Source organism: Drosophila takahashii, chromosome 3L (genome assembly GCF_030179915.1).
Source record: "Drosophila takahashii strain IR98-3 E-12201 chromosome 3L, DtakHiC1v2, whole genome shotgun sequence".
Classification (NCBI taxonomy): domain Eukaryota; kingdom Metazoa; phylum Arthropoda; class Insecta; order Diptera; family Drosophilidae; genus Drosophila; species Drosophila takahashii.
Genome location: NC_091680.1, coordinates 26,995,313 through 27,010,379, shown reverse-complemented (window position 1 = coordinate 27,010,379; position 15,067 = coordinate 26,995,313). Strand labels below are relative to the sequence as shown.

Here is a 15,067-nt window from a genome sequence, read left to right as displayed (position 1 = left end):
AAAATAATCATTAAAGATTGAGTTTTTGGATAAAACTTATAATCATTACGGTACCTGCTCCAAAGTATACAACTATTTTTGATAACTTGTTGCTGAAAGCTATCCATTGTCGTAGATAAAAGCCTTCGGAGTTGAGGGTATGTACACAATTTATGACAAAGTGTAATATCAAAACATCCAAAACTGATCTTATCCTGTTTTTCTAAGACTTGACCACAGCCTTACATTTAGTTTTTGAAGTTTGTATCGAACCCCCTTTGCTATTACTTTGCAATTATTTAAGAAATCCTCTTCATGAGGGTCAATTAACAATGTTTATTACGAGTGTAATGGAGGATTTTGGGGAACCTCACATGAGGATGTTGTTGCATCGCATGCCCGAAATCATGGGGCGCTCCTTCAGACCAGTGATGTAGTTGCCGTACACCTGGAGGAACTCGCTTCTCTTCCTGGTGAACATCGATGCCTGCTGGCATAGGTCGACGTTCACGTGGCTCTCGGTTAGGTAGACGCGTCCGTTGATGTGGATGTGACTATTGTTGATGTAGATGTTCTGGCCGGGCTGCGAACTGGCCGACCGGTGCGATGAACCGGAGACTGTTTCAACTATGGAGTCCGTTTGCTTCCACAACACCATGGACTCCTCGGAGGCCATGGTTTCATTTTCCGAGTGGGCACTCCCATAACTACTTGAACTGCTGCTGATCCGCAGCTCTTGCAGAAGCTCACGCATTTCCAGGCACTGCGACTGTAGGCTACTAAGTTGCTCCTTCAGGTCCTCATTGTGGTCCAACAGAGGATCAAAGGGATTATGTTGGTTCTGTTGGCACTGCATCTGCTGCTCATCGGCAAGATCCTCGTCTTGGGCCGCAGATTCCGGAGGCAGAGCCCTGCGACTCTTCAGGTAGCTCTTAGCCTGCACCTCGGCCAGTTGGAGTAGCTTAGACAGACCCAAGGTCAGGGCGAAGATCACCCCGAAGCTCATTGCGAACTCATAGGCCCCTCCGGAAGGGCTCTGCTCTGAAGTACTTTGGCACAGCTGCGGCTCAAACGTAATACCCGGGTACTCTAAAAAAGAAAGCATTAAAGCGTCCCAATTGATTATTCCCAATAAATGGTAATTCCTTTTTTCAATAGTTAAAGTCATCTAATTTTAATTTATTTTTCTAGTAAACATTGCACAAACATAATTTCTCTATGCTTTGTTTCAGAATATTTATTAAATATTTTAAGAAACCAACACGCTTATGATCTATATTAATTTTACTTTCGCGAAACCAAATCAGTTTGCCAAATCAGTTTCAAGAACTCCGCTCTTACCACCATTATTTGCTTTATTGAATTATTGCGCTCTTACCTGTGTAGAGTTCCACTCGGAAATCGGAGGAGCCACGCTTCTGAATCTGGACCACATGCTGGAAACAGAGGAGGACCCAGGCAACGAAGGCCAGTGCAAACAAGAACAAAAAACTTATGCTTTCGAACATGATTCCCGAATTCTTGTTGTGTGATAATAACATGTGTGGTTATAAAAACAACAATCGAGCTAGTCGGGTTTCGTGTGAAAAAGTTGAAAGTGAGTAAAAAGGAAACTTGACAATTATACCAAAAATAGCATTCCTACTCTGTTTTTTTTATCGGTATTTAAAACCTATTTTAATCATAATTTGAGGGTAATTTTCTTGTCTTGTATAAGAATTCAGAGTTTAAAGACTACTCCAACTTTAACATGCGGACGCTAAAACGGTCCTTAGGAATTTGCAGAGTAATGGCCGTTTGGATCTCAAAATCTAAAATTAGTTTTCATTATTAATTATCTAAAATTAAAATCAAAATTAATTATCTTTGTTTTATCTCGAAATCTGACGATCTATACTTTACAGTTAACTAAAACGGTCTTAAAATTTAAAGCCCCCACCATCCACGCCCCCTCTAACGCCCACTAACAATTTTAAAATGTGTCTGGCGCCCACACCTTTAAAGGTTTCCAAGAAGTATAAATGCAATTTTGTTATGTATTAATACACCTATCAAAAAGTAGAAGACATTTTTCAAATCGGACCATTCATTAAAAAGTTATACGCAATAAAAAATGTTATATAGGTGAGAGGTCTTTAGGTTGGTACACCTTTTGTTTTTAATCTGCCATTTCGCATTAACTTATGAAACTTCACGCATTTGGTACTGATCGAAAGGTTAGTCTATTAGCTTTAAATTATTAGCTTTTAGGAAAACTAAAAAATAATTTTTTTTGAAAAGTGTCAAAAAACGACATTTTGAAAAAGAGGTCTGAAAGTTGGGACACTTTTAAAAGTCAATAATACTCACACCAAAAGTACTCCAAACTTTTAAAAGCTATTTATTTATGTTAATTTAATCAATTTTAGTTCGACTTAAATTAATTCCCATCCATTTTTTAAGATCTTAGACCAAATAACAATAAAATCAAAAGGCTCATTGAACATTCACTTTTCCCCTAATATCAAAGAAATGTACTAGGCAGAAAGCGATCTCTGTCGGGCTAAGGCCGTTTGTATAAAAACGGGTGTCTCAACTTACACGCTAAAAGTGTCCCAACTTACACAAAATGGTATGTTTCGGGAAAAAATTAATAACTTTTTTTCTGACTGTCACATTAAGCTGATTCTTTTTTAAATTACTAATGTTTTAAATCTCTTACCAAGCTAATTTAAGCACGTTATTTATTTTTAATGGAATTTTGAAAAAAATGGACAAAAACTTTTTTGGTGAAAAATGGTACACGACTCTTACAGCTTAAATCTGGCTAGAGCCTGGCTTATAATGTTTTCCCCAAAAGTTTTGTCACTAATAAGGATTAAAAAAAAAATTAAAAACAATTTTTTTAGTGGAAGAGTTTTGAGAAAATTGAGTGTCTCAACTTAGGGGCTGTCCATATATTACGTAATCACCTAGGGGGGGGGAGGGGGTCATTGAAATGATTATGTTTGATTACATGGGGAGGGGGGGGTCTTGTACAATGATTACGTAATCATTTTATATTAATTTTTTTATTTAAAGAATTTATTTAAAAACTTTTTTCCTTTATTTATATCTACAAACCAGGGACCAAAAATAAGTGTTATTGTAAATTTTTCATACAAAAAAATCACGCATTGTAGTTTACAAATCCGTAATGATTTTTATTTTTTGATTTTTATAATAAAACTCAAAAAATAACTGTTATTTTTTGATTTTTATGAATAACAGTTATTCCCTTGACATTTTTGAAAAAATGAAATAATTAAAAAAAACATGATTCCCGTGTTTTATATAACTTACTAAAAATTTGTTAAAAAAGGCAACCGTGCATATTTTATACCTATATTTTTTTTAAATTTATTTTACCCACAAAATCGCCATAAATCAAGTTTGAGTTTTATTTTTGATCACGACGAATAACTGTTATTTGCCAACTTTTATTATAAAACTCAAAAAATAACAGTTATTCCTTGAGTTTTACTTTACAAATCAGAAAATAACTGTTAAAGTGTGATTTTTAAAATAAAACTTATAACAGTTACGGTCCCTGCTACAAACTTAAATAGGAAAGCAGAGAAAAAATTTTTGTAGTGGCTGGGCGGCGAAAAAAAGAATGTTTAGTGGTTCAATCACACGAAGGACGCGAAGACCTGGAATGGCTTGACGAAGAGTATGTTGGGGATAATATCAGCGTAGACGAACCGAATGTGTCATACCAAACTTCATTTATAAACAATATTAAAGATTGGGTTGCATCTCCGTTTGAATCCACAGATTAAAACAAAAAAAATTTTATTCTGGGGATTACGTAATCATTGGGGGGGGGGGGTTGTTTATTGAATGATTACGTTTGATCACCAGGGGGGGGAGGGGGTCAAAAATCACCAAAAACGTGATTACGTAATATATGGACAGCCCCTTACAGACCGTCCCAACCTGCAGACCTCTCCCCTATGCATATAGTATACATACATGTGCACTAGGGCGGTCCAAAAAATGAACTTCTATTCTCACCCCTTCATTAAAATCCACCAGAAAATAAATTTTATATCGATTTTTTAAGTTGGGCAAAACGGATATTACCGCCCTGTTAGATCCCTGTTGTCTTAGTTAACAGCTGTAAACTGCCAAAATACCAAACTTAAAATATTCTTATAAAATATATAAATTTCTGGTGGATTCTAATGATTAAAAGCTTGTTTTTTTTTCAAAATAAAATTTTTTGGTGTATTTTTAACAAAGCCATTTATGCCAAAACTTTTGCGTTGTTTCCATTTTATTAGCTTTGACGGGGTGTAGTTTCTAAACTAATGACTGGAACTCTGACTGAATGCTGTGTATAAGAAAATTAAAGGACATTCTTTTACCTGTAAAAGCAGCTAACTTTGCAGCTGTTATTTTAACAGTGCACTGTTAAATATTAACATTTTAAGTATAAGGCATAACAGTTTGATGTTTTGTTAGTACTTTCTAATTAATTGTTTTCCAATTGCAGCACTTTTAAAAATGACTAAATGCCAGTAAAAGTGGACTTTTACCCCATAGTGCTGTGTTATTTGCGAGCTATGAAAAAAAGGCTTCAAAAAGGCTTGCTTTTTTTTTGGCTTTGCTTTTATGTATGTGTGTTCTGTAATGCAAAAAAAATAAGGTTCAAGTATGCTTGTATGCGTATTTTCTAAAGCAAAGGAAATTTTTATTATTGGAAATGTATTGTTAAACAAGTAAACCAATTTCACCATTTCACTATGGGGCATTTGACCACTTTGGTTGGCCAAAACCCATTTTTTAAAAGTCGTTAAAACAAAAAATGTTGTTTGAGGATGTGTTAACAAAAGACCATTTAACAATGTTACGTTTACAGAAATCCAATAGAGGTCGCCTCTGTTAAGGTAGGAGCTGTTAAATCAGCTGTTTGATATGCAATTATCGAGCTGTTGTATTTCGACTTTTTGCTTGCAGTTTTAAAGTGCTTTAAATTTGAGTTTTTAAGCAATCTAAGTAAACTTTTTGGATTGGATTTAAAGGATTATGCTATGTACCAAGTATTTGTGTGGTTCGACGACAAAAATTAGACGGTTTTTTCTTACAAATGAGTGTTAAAGGGAGTGGTCTAACAAGTACATTTTTGTAAGAAAACTAATTTTCAAATGGAGCAACAAAGTGAGTCCAGCGGAGTCCACTTCTGGAACCTATTGGGATTTGTAGATTATTTAATTGTTGTTAAAATGTATATGGTCAGAATCGCCACTTATTGCCACTTTTTCTGTAATTGAATTTTTTAGACCATAACCTCAAATTTCACAAACTCCTATCGTTTGCACTAGTGGCTAAGGAAGTAAGGACTTTCGTGACTTTAAATTATTATCAAAATATAGTAGAAATACTTAGCTTTGTAATTGACTAACTTAAGTGGACTTTAGCGGCTTTAAAACGAAAGTTCCGCTACAACTTGAACAAAAAGTCGTACAAATGTAAAGTAAATTCTTTCCTTTGCCCCTTTTTTTTGAGAACTTTAGGATATAGTCGTCCGATTTGTACAAAACTGTTAATATTGTTTTAAAAACTTACATAATTGCTATTTCTAAAGTTATGTGCATTTATCTCCAAAAACAGCAAAGTTAATTTGATCGTTTCTATGGCAGCTATATGATATAGTTTTCCGATCCGGATGATTATCATATATAATATGCGGAGGGATAAGAAATGGCGACTGGTAAAGTTTCAAGTCAATATCTTTTGAAATGACCGAGTTATTAATTTCGGCGTATTCTTTTATGTATGTGTTTTTTTATTTAAATCAAATCGGAAAAATAAAATCCAACTAGAATAGGAATGCAAATTTGTGTTGCCTATCATTTTGGGCGAAACGGACTGCCACTTGTGGCGCCCATTTTCAAAAAATTGTCGATAAATATAGATAAATTACCATGGTCTCACTAAATGTACACAACGTTAGCCGAAGCACGAACCACATCCGGGGTGCATTTTAGTGTGGCCATATTCAAAACGCTAGGTCTGATCGAGAGAGGCAGAGCGAGCATAAGAGCGAAAGAAAAAGAAAAGAGTTTCGTCTAAGAGTTCACTGGATTTTTTAGGGGGAAAGCAACATTTTCATCTGGCAACACTGAGTGTGACCGCAACGGTTACGTTTTGATTGCACTTCACGTTGTTTCGTTACGTTTTGATTGCACTTCCCGTTGTTTCGTTACGTTTTGATTGCACTTCACGTTGTTTCGTTACGTTTTGATTGCACTTCCCGTTGTTTTCGTTACGTTTTGATTGCACTTCCCGTTGTTTCGTTACGTTTTGATTGCACTTCACGTTGTTTCGTTACGTTTTGATTGCACTTCACGTTGTTTCGTTACGTTTTGATTGCACTTCACGTTGTTTCGTTACGTTTTGATTGCACTTCCCGTTGTTTCGTTACGTTTTGATTGCACTTCCCGTTGTTTCGTTACGTTTTGATTGCACTTCACGTTGTTTCGTTACGTTTTGATTGCACTTCACGTTGTTTCGTTACGTTTTGATTGCACTTCACGTTGTTTCGTTACGTTTTGATTGCACTTCCCGTTGTTTCGTTACGTTTTGATTGCACTTCACGTTGTTTCGTTACGTTTTGATTGCACTTCCCGTTGTTTCGTTACGTTTTGATTGCACTTCACGTTGTTTCGTTACGTTTTGATTGCACTTCCCGTTGTTTTCGTTACGTTTTGATTGCACTTCCCGTTGTTTCGTTACGTTTTGATTGCACTTCACGTTGTTTCGTTACGTTTTGATTGCACTTCACGTTGTTTCGTTACGTTTTGATTGCACTTCACGTTGTTTCGTTACGTTTTGATTGCACTTCCCGTTGTTTCGTTACGTTTTGATTGCACTTCACGTTGTTTCGTTACGTTTTGATTGCAGCGGAAAAGTATTGAAAAACTCAGAGTACCATTGGAAAAATCCGTGTATAATTTTTGAATATTTTAGTGATTTTGCCAAACATTTAGGTAACACAGTGCAACATGAAAAATGTAACCGCAATTCTGATTTCATGGTTTCATGGGCGGAAAGAACTCATCGAAATAAGCTAAAACCCATTTGGGTTTCTCTGGCTTAGCTCGCGTTAACCTTTTATAGCGAGTTAAAGTTTTACATACAAAATTTATTTGTAACGGCCATATCTTGTGAACCGATTAAAATTTCACTATCCAGTCTTCAGTGACTATTACTGTGTTTATACGATGCCGAATTCACGCTATCATTTCACGCTTTCGGCCGATTCGTGCTTGTATAAACGCCATTTCGTGAATTCGGCAACACACGAAAGTTGACTATGATTTCAGCCCAAAAGCGTGATTTGGTGATATGCAATCTGGTAACTCTGTAAAAAATGAGCGACGATGCCAGATCATTAGAAATTGATGGCCTTTTATAGGCTATTTCTGTAATCAGTGGTATTAAAAATGAGATATTTTTACCGGTCCGGCATCCCTATCAGCTGAGAGTGAATAAAAGCATGAATTCTCGTCTGTCGTATAAACAGCGGCTATTTCTATTTCGCTTTCAAGAAATCGCGATTGCTATCGTATAAACATAGTATATGTAGCTATGAACCCAAGGAACTAAATTGACAAATGACTCTTGCGCACTTAGCACCTTGTGCACCTAGCGCGTTAAAAAACAAATTTGCCTAATTTTTCGATTTTTAACGCGCTACACACAAAAAAATTTGCTTGGTAAAATTGACCAACAAAGATAGTTACGTAACTATTAAAATAGTTACGTGTATTTTGTTTTTGCTTTGGGTTTGTGTCTTTGCTAATTGTGTGTATTTTGTTGTTGTGAAATGACTATTTACTTAGTAGAATTGACAATTTTGCTGGTTGGGGCCTGTTTGACAATTATTACAGTTGATTTTACCAAGTTTTTTTTTTGTGTGTAGGTGTACGTCTTCGCAAGAGTCATTTGTCAATTTAGTTCCTTGGGTTCATAGCTACATAATCACTAAAGACTTGATAGTGAAATTTTAATCGGTTCACAAGATATGGCCGTTACCATGAAATCAAAATTGCGGTTACATTTTATAACCCTAAAAATGTTGCACAGTGTAATAAAATTTCCGAAAAAAAACCGAAACTTTCCCTCTAAAAATGTCTTCCCCCTAAAAATCCCTTTCTCGTCAAAATTTAGGGGGATAGCCCTGACCGGGGATTCTATTTCTGCAAAGCAGGCGCCGTTGTTCCGCGTTTTTCAATTGCGTTCTAACTGTGATAAGTTGTTTTCGAGTTCAAGAATGCATTTTTGGGTAAGTAATTTTGAAGGGTATTATGGTATTAAAACTTTGTCTCTTGTCATTCATTTCTCATTTTTAGAATATGTATGTTTTATTTTTAGGGCAAGCTGATGGTACAAAGTGCATAAACAATATAATTTCAGATGAGATCATTTTGTCCTACAGAGGATGTTATTCTTGCACTGACAAAAAGCCGAACGACAGCCGACGAGACTACCTTCTATCATGACCGCAATATAGAGGTGGAGAAACATCGATGTTTCCAAATTTTATGCCGAAGTTAGTTTCCGTCCTCTTTTTATACCCTTGTAGAGGGTATTATAATTTCAGTCAGATGTTTGCAACGCAGTGAAGGAGACGTTTCCGACCACATAAAGTATATATATTCTTGATCAGCACCAATAGCCGAGTCTATCTAGCCATGTCCGTCTGTCCGTCTGTCCGTTTCTATGCGAACTAGTCTCTCAGTTTTAAAGCTATCGCGATAAAACTTTCCCGAAGATCTTCTTTCTATTGCAGGTAGTACATATGTCGGAGCCAGCCGGATCGGACCACTATATCTTAAGGCTCCCAAACAATTATAAGAAAATTCATTGTAACTTTGTAGGAAGTAGGCGTTTTGATTCTTGACTACTTAAAAACAAAATTGAAATAAATCGAAACGCTGAATCTGGAATCCCTGGAACTGCACCGAGTGAGTATTCTTTTATCTACAAGGGTATATAAGCTTCGGCTGGCCGAAGGTAGCTTCCTTTCTTGTTTTTTTTAAATTCCGTTGCAATACATATTTTTTCGGGTGCGTGTCATAACGCCCGGTGTCATAACGCCCGGTGTCATAACGCCCGCAACTTCTAAAAAAATTCTAAAATGCATTTTGAGTTAATGAGAATACCGATAAGAGAATTACTTTTTGTTGTAAAGCGCATTCGAATCAATGAGATTACCGAGAAGAGAGTACCGTTTGTTATGATACCTTTCATGCTTTTTCATATTTTAGTCAGTTAAACATTTCAGGAGTTATGTTCCGGTTCTGACTCAGAAGATGAAGATGTGGAAAATACTTTGCAGTCGCGCGATTTTTTTGAAAAAAAAATTTGTATAAGGCCCACGGGCCCTATGACACTTTTGAGTGTGTCATAACATTTATCGCAGAATTTAAAAGTTGTTGAAATGTCCGAAAAATTAGGGTTTATTGATTTATTATCACTTATTTCGTTATTTATTATTTTAATATTATTATCACTTATTTCGTTATTTATTATTTCATCATTATTTATTAGGTCAATACTATTATCATTTATTTCGTTATTTATTATTTCAATATTATTTATTAGGTCAATATTATTATCATTTATTTCGTTATTTATTATTTCAATATTATTATCTTTATTCATATTATTATCTTACATATTTATTATTTCAATATTATTATCTTCATTTATATTATTATCTTCTTCCATATTTATATTAATTTCTTCTATTATTTTAACAGATATATCTATTATTTTTAAAAACTTTTCTTTTATTTCATTATTATATTATCGATACATTTAATCATTTTTGTAAAAATTATTACATCGAAAAACAACGTTTCGCCCACAACATCCGGGTCAAATTTGGACATAATGTCCAGAAGCTTAATTGGTTAAGTTTCTTTTCCCCTTATGGACAAGGGCAGTTGCCTCCTCAACAAACATCAAAATTTGGCCTACGCTCGCCATGGCTGCTCAACCGTAATATTAAAAACGAGGACGGAAGCTAACTTCGGCAAGCCGAAGTTTTAATACCCTTGCAGATTTTACGAATTAAAACTTGACTAGACTAGCAACATGCATTAATAAACAACAAAATATTTTATAATTGAAAAAATAAAATTTTAAAATTTTTCACCCTATTGTTCCTATGGGAGCTATAGGATATAGACGCCCGATCGGCACGCGCGTTTACCCTAATGAAGGTACGCACAAAAAAATACGATTTGGAAAGTTTCATGGGAATAGCTAATATTTTGCGCGAAATATCCTGAAAAACGTCAAATTTTGACCGATTTCACCCTATTGTTCCTATGGGAGCTATAAGATATAGACGTCCGATCGGCACGCGCTTTTACCCTGATCAAGGTACGCACAAAAAAATACGATTTGGAAAGATTCATGCCAATAGCTCTTACACTAAGCGAAATATCTTCATTTTTGTGAAATCGATATCCGATTGTTCCTATGGGAGCTATAGGATATAGACGTCCGATCGGGTCGGCTTTCAAACTTGATCTGCGTACACATGTTTTAGGACGACTGTGAAAGTTTCAAGGCACTAGCTTTTAAACTGAGCTCGCAAACGGTATTGAAACAGACATACAGACGGACAGACGGACAGACGGACATGGCTATATCGACTCCCCTATTGATCCTGATCAAGAATATATATACTTTATGGGGTCGGAAACGTCTCCTTCACTGCGTTACAAACTTCTGACCAAAATTATAATACCCTCTGCAAGGGTATAAAAAGAGGACGGAAGCTAACTTCGGCAAGCCGAAGTTTTAATACCCTTGCAGATTTCACTAATGAAAACTTGACTAAAATAGCAAAATTAATTAATAAACAACAAAATATTCTATAATTGAAAAAAATAAAAATTTAAATTTTTTCACCCTATTATTCCTATGGGAGCTATATGATCAAGGTACGCACAAAAAAATACGATTTGGAAAGTTTCATGGGAATAGCTTATATTTTGCCCGAAATATCCTGAAAAACGTCAAATTTTGAATTTTCACCCTATTGTTCCTATAGGAAAACAACGTGAAGTGGAATCAAAAAGCTAGGTCTGAGCGAGAGCGGTTTTTTGCAGTTTTTTTTTCGGAAAATATAAGGAAAATTAAAAAATGTTTCATACAAAAAGAGAAGATAATTATAAAACGGATCTTTTGTGTACTAATCATTTTCTTCGTAAACATAAAGGTTTTCGAAAAAAATCGTGTTCATGTTCCTCGAAAAAAGGAAATGGAACGGATGACCTGAATGAAAGCTGGATAAGTTTTTAAAGAAAGTATTAAGTTACGGGCGAGGAAAGCGCCGCAAGCAAAAATTGTTATACCCTTGCAGAGGGTATTATGATTTCAGTCAGAAGTTTGCAACGCAGTGAAGGAGATGTTTCCGACCCCATAAAGTATATATATTCTTGATCAGCATCACTAGACGAGTCGATCTAGCCATGTCCGTCTGTCCGTCCGTTTCTACGCAAACTAGTCTCTCAGTTTTCAAGCTATCGGGATAAAACTTTCCCAAAAGTCTTCTTTCTATTGCAGGTAGTATATAAGTCGGAACGAGCCGGATCGGACAACTATATCATATAGCTCTCATAGGAACAATTGGGAAAAAAAATGTAAAAAAATTATATCTTGGGTGTTTTTGAACCTATAACATCCTACTTTTGGAAATGTCATTTTTTATCTAATTCTGAATTTCGAATAAAATTTTTTCAAAATCGGACGACTATATCATATAGCTGCCATAGGAACGATCGGAAAATTAATGGGAATGCTTCGTTGGTTTTTATTGTATTCTCTTCTACTCTAGGATATAACTCTTTTCAAATATTTTCGAATTTCGATTTTAATTTTATCAAAATCGAACTACTATATCATATATGTGCCATTGAAACGAACGCAAAATTAATGAGAAATAATAGGAAAATTAACATTTTTGAGATTTGTAAATTAATAGGAATTATCTGCAAGGGTATATAAGCTTCGGCTGGCCGAAGCTAGCTTCCTTTCTTGTTTTAAACTAAAATCGCGGCAAGCTGCATCGCAGTAAAGCTCCAGGGTTCGACGGAATTGACAGCAGGATTGCTAAGGCGTTACACTCAGAAAAAAACGTCGTGCTGGAAACAAGCAAAATCAGTCTTGATTTAAGAACGATTTCATACTTAAAATTTCAAGAACGTTTCGTACTGAAAGTTCTTGAATTGAGCACGATTCAAACTTAAATGCCAATCAAGCACAAATATTCTCAAACTCAATACAAAAACACTTAAATTGAGTTTAAAAGTATTTACTTTGAGACTGAATCAAACTTAATTCCAGTTCAGAAAGTGTTTGCCATATATGTGTGTTATGTGACAGAAGTTCTCGTTAAATAAATAAAGTAAAGGTAACAACAGAAAATACTACTAAACAACATTATTAATTTTTATTATTATTATTATTTTATTTATTTTGCCAATTACTAAAAACTTTAAATGTGTACAGAAATTCAAATAATATATTTATTGCTACTATCCCATTCTACTATGCCATTCAATTAAAACCCATTCAATTAATTAAAATCGAAATATAAATATTTTCTTGGCCCCCCTTTGATAATTTTGTTTACATAGTGTGACCGTCTAACCGTAGCTTTAGGATTATTTCTCATTTTCGGTTTTCTATAAATAATTCGGACGGTCACTCTAAGACTTACTCAAATGTTCGGTTGCAACGTGTTAAATGACGAAAAGTGAAGTGTTTAAGTTAAATAACAAAAAGAATTTAACGCGATCGGTAAAATGAATGAAGAAGACTGTAATGATGATCTTCACGAACTGTTGAAAAAGTTGGAAATCGAAGAAGTTTACACGTATCTCAAAGGTAAGCAAAGTGCGCGTTTTTTTCTAAAATGTACATATGTATGTATCAAGCAGACGCGTGCAGTTCCGTATATATGTACATATGTGTGTGCCCTGGCGCCACAACGCCGGCATTCACATTATAGTTATTAACTACCTTTTCCTTCAAATATAAAATAAATAAATTTAAAATATGTTTCAAGTTTAATGATACAAAAGTTTAAAAATGAGTGAGTGATTTAAAAGCCGGCGTTGCGGCGCTAGGGCACATATGTATGTACATACATATGTACGAAATGTATTCTAATAAAATGTATGTATGTATATACACAAATGTACATATCGGAACAGAGTTTAAAAAATCAGTCAATATTCGTGGTATTACTTTCATTAGAAATTTCCAATTATAATCGGAATTATTATAATTGATGATTATTTCTGTACCGACACCTGCAGTCTCTCATAGATGTATGTATTTAATTATGTATGTACATTTAAATGTATGCATTTGCATTGAAAGTAATACCGGGGAAATTTGCGCTTTTTTTTAACTTTTTGTCGATATGTACATATGTATGTATGTCGATATCAACTAAACATGCGGATCACACTTACATACGCTAAATTCCTTAGAAAAACTTTTTAATATTAATTGCCAAAAACAGTTATTAGCTAATATCTCATAACCTTACGAAAATTGTTTTTAATGAGTTTAGCGTGCTTATAGCCAACAAGTTATTCTTTTCTTTTACTTTACTTATCTACATAAATTAAAATATTTTTGTGCATAATTTTAGCGGCACAAGCAATACATGTACGACGACGGAATCAAGAAAGCAGTTGCGCCATTAGGTCTGCGCAAGGAGTTTAGACAAAAACTCTACCTATGGAGGAATTCTGAGGTACGTGAATGACTTTATATGTGTAAATATAATTTTAGTAAATATTTTAAATTTTGAAGTAAAAGATTGAAGTCCTTAATGAAACTCAAAAAGGCAAAGCTATACGAAGAAACTCCTCTACTATTCCTAATACTAATTCTAATTCTAATTCACTATTCCAATACTGCAGATGCCCAGGACTTCATAATCGTCACATTGCTGAACGCTGTTCTCTTCCCTCAAGAATGTGAATGGAAAATTAACGCGGAAGGCCACAATATTGGACGCGCAGGAGAGCCAACCAAAACCCTAATGTAAAATTATTTCAAATTTTAAGTTTTGTTAGTTCTAATCAAATTGATTTAAAGCTTAGACAAACACTTTTATTCCTACGAGATAGGTTATCCATCCGACAACGTTAGTATTGTTAACATTAGTGAACTTATTACTTTCCCTTTGCACTCATACAATAAACAATAAACACAATCGTATGTTATACTTAAATACATATACAAGGTTTAAAAAAATTTTTTTTAAAAATATACCAAAACAATAAATACAAAAAATATAAACGATTTTGAAATTTTAATATATCTTGTTTCAAGAACTTTTTTGATTTGTTGTAAGAATTAATGGGGCATAATATAACATTTTAATATTCTTGAATTCAGTACTTATAATATTACTTCTAGAATATATCTTACTAAGATTAAGAACTATACGTTCTTAATTCAAGCCTGCACTTAATTATTTCAAGTACAAATATGTATAGATTTCAGAATAATTCATTGTAAATTTTAGATCTCAGCGTTCTTAAATCGTTCTAAAATCAAGTATTTTCTGTCTTGAAAATTCGTTCTTGAAAGCAGTATTTTGTTCTCAAGATCAGATTTTCGTTGCTTGGCTCACTTTTGACACTCAAAATGCTAGATTCAAGCACGAAATACTTGATTTTTTCTCTGAGTGTACCCAAGAAAGGCATCCTGGTCATAGTTCTCCTCCTTAACTCCATGTTACGTATCCATCACTTCCCCACCCAATGGAAGTGCGCTGTGATATCAATGATACCCGAGCCAGGTAAACCGGAGAACCATGTTGCGTCCTACAGACCAATAAGTCTGCTGACCACATTCTCTAAAATATTCGAAAGAATATTTCTTAGCAGAATGATGGCAGTAAGAAGCGTTGAGGATGCCATTCCAGACCACCAGTTTGGCTTTCGAAGGCACCACGGTACCCCCGAACAAGCTCATCGAGTAACCCAGCACATCATTGAAGCTTTCGAAAACAGGCAGT

The 15,067-nt window shown here is 34.6% G+C and overlaps 1 protein-coding gene across 1 annotated transcript; it reads right to left on the bottom strand.

Annotated features, from left to right (window-relative positions):
• Nucleotides 1-295: 295 nt before the first annotated feature.
• Nucleotides 296-1,586, bottom strand: LOC108063610 (uncharacterized). The gene is made up of 2 exons (XM_017150758.3): nucleotides 1,358-1,586; nucleotides 296-1,068 (listed from the first exon to the last, which is right to left on the bottom strand). Exons 1-2 carry the CDS (start codon nucleotides 1,518-1,520, stop codon nucleotides 350-352), a joined length of 882 nt encoding a protein of 293 aa, XP_017006247.2. The 5' UTR covers nucleotides 1,521-1,586; the 3' UTR covers nucleotides 296-349.
• Nucleotides 1,587-15,067: the final 13,481 nt, after the last annotated feature.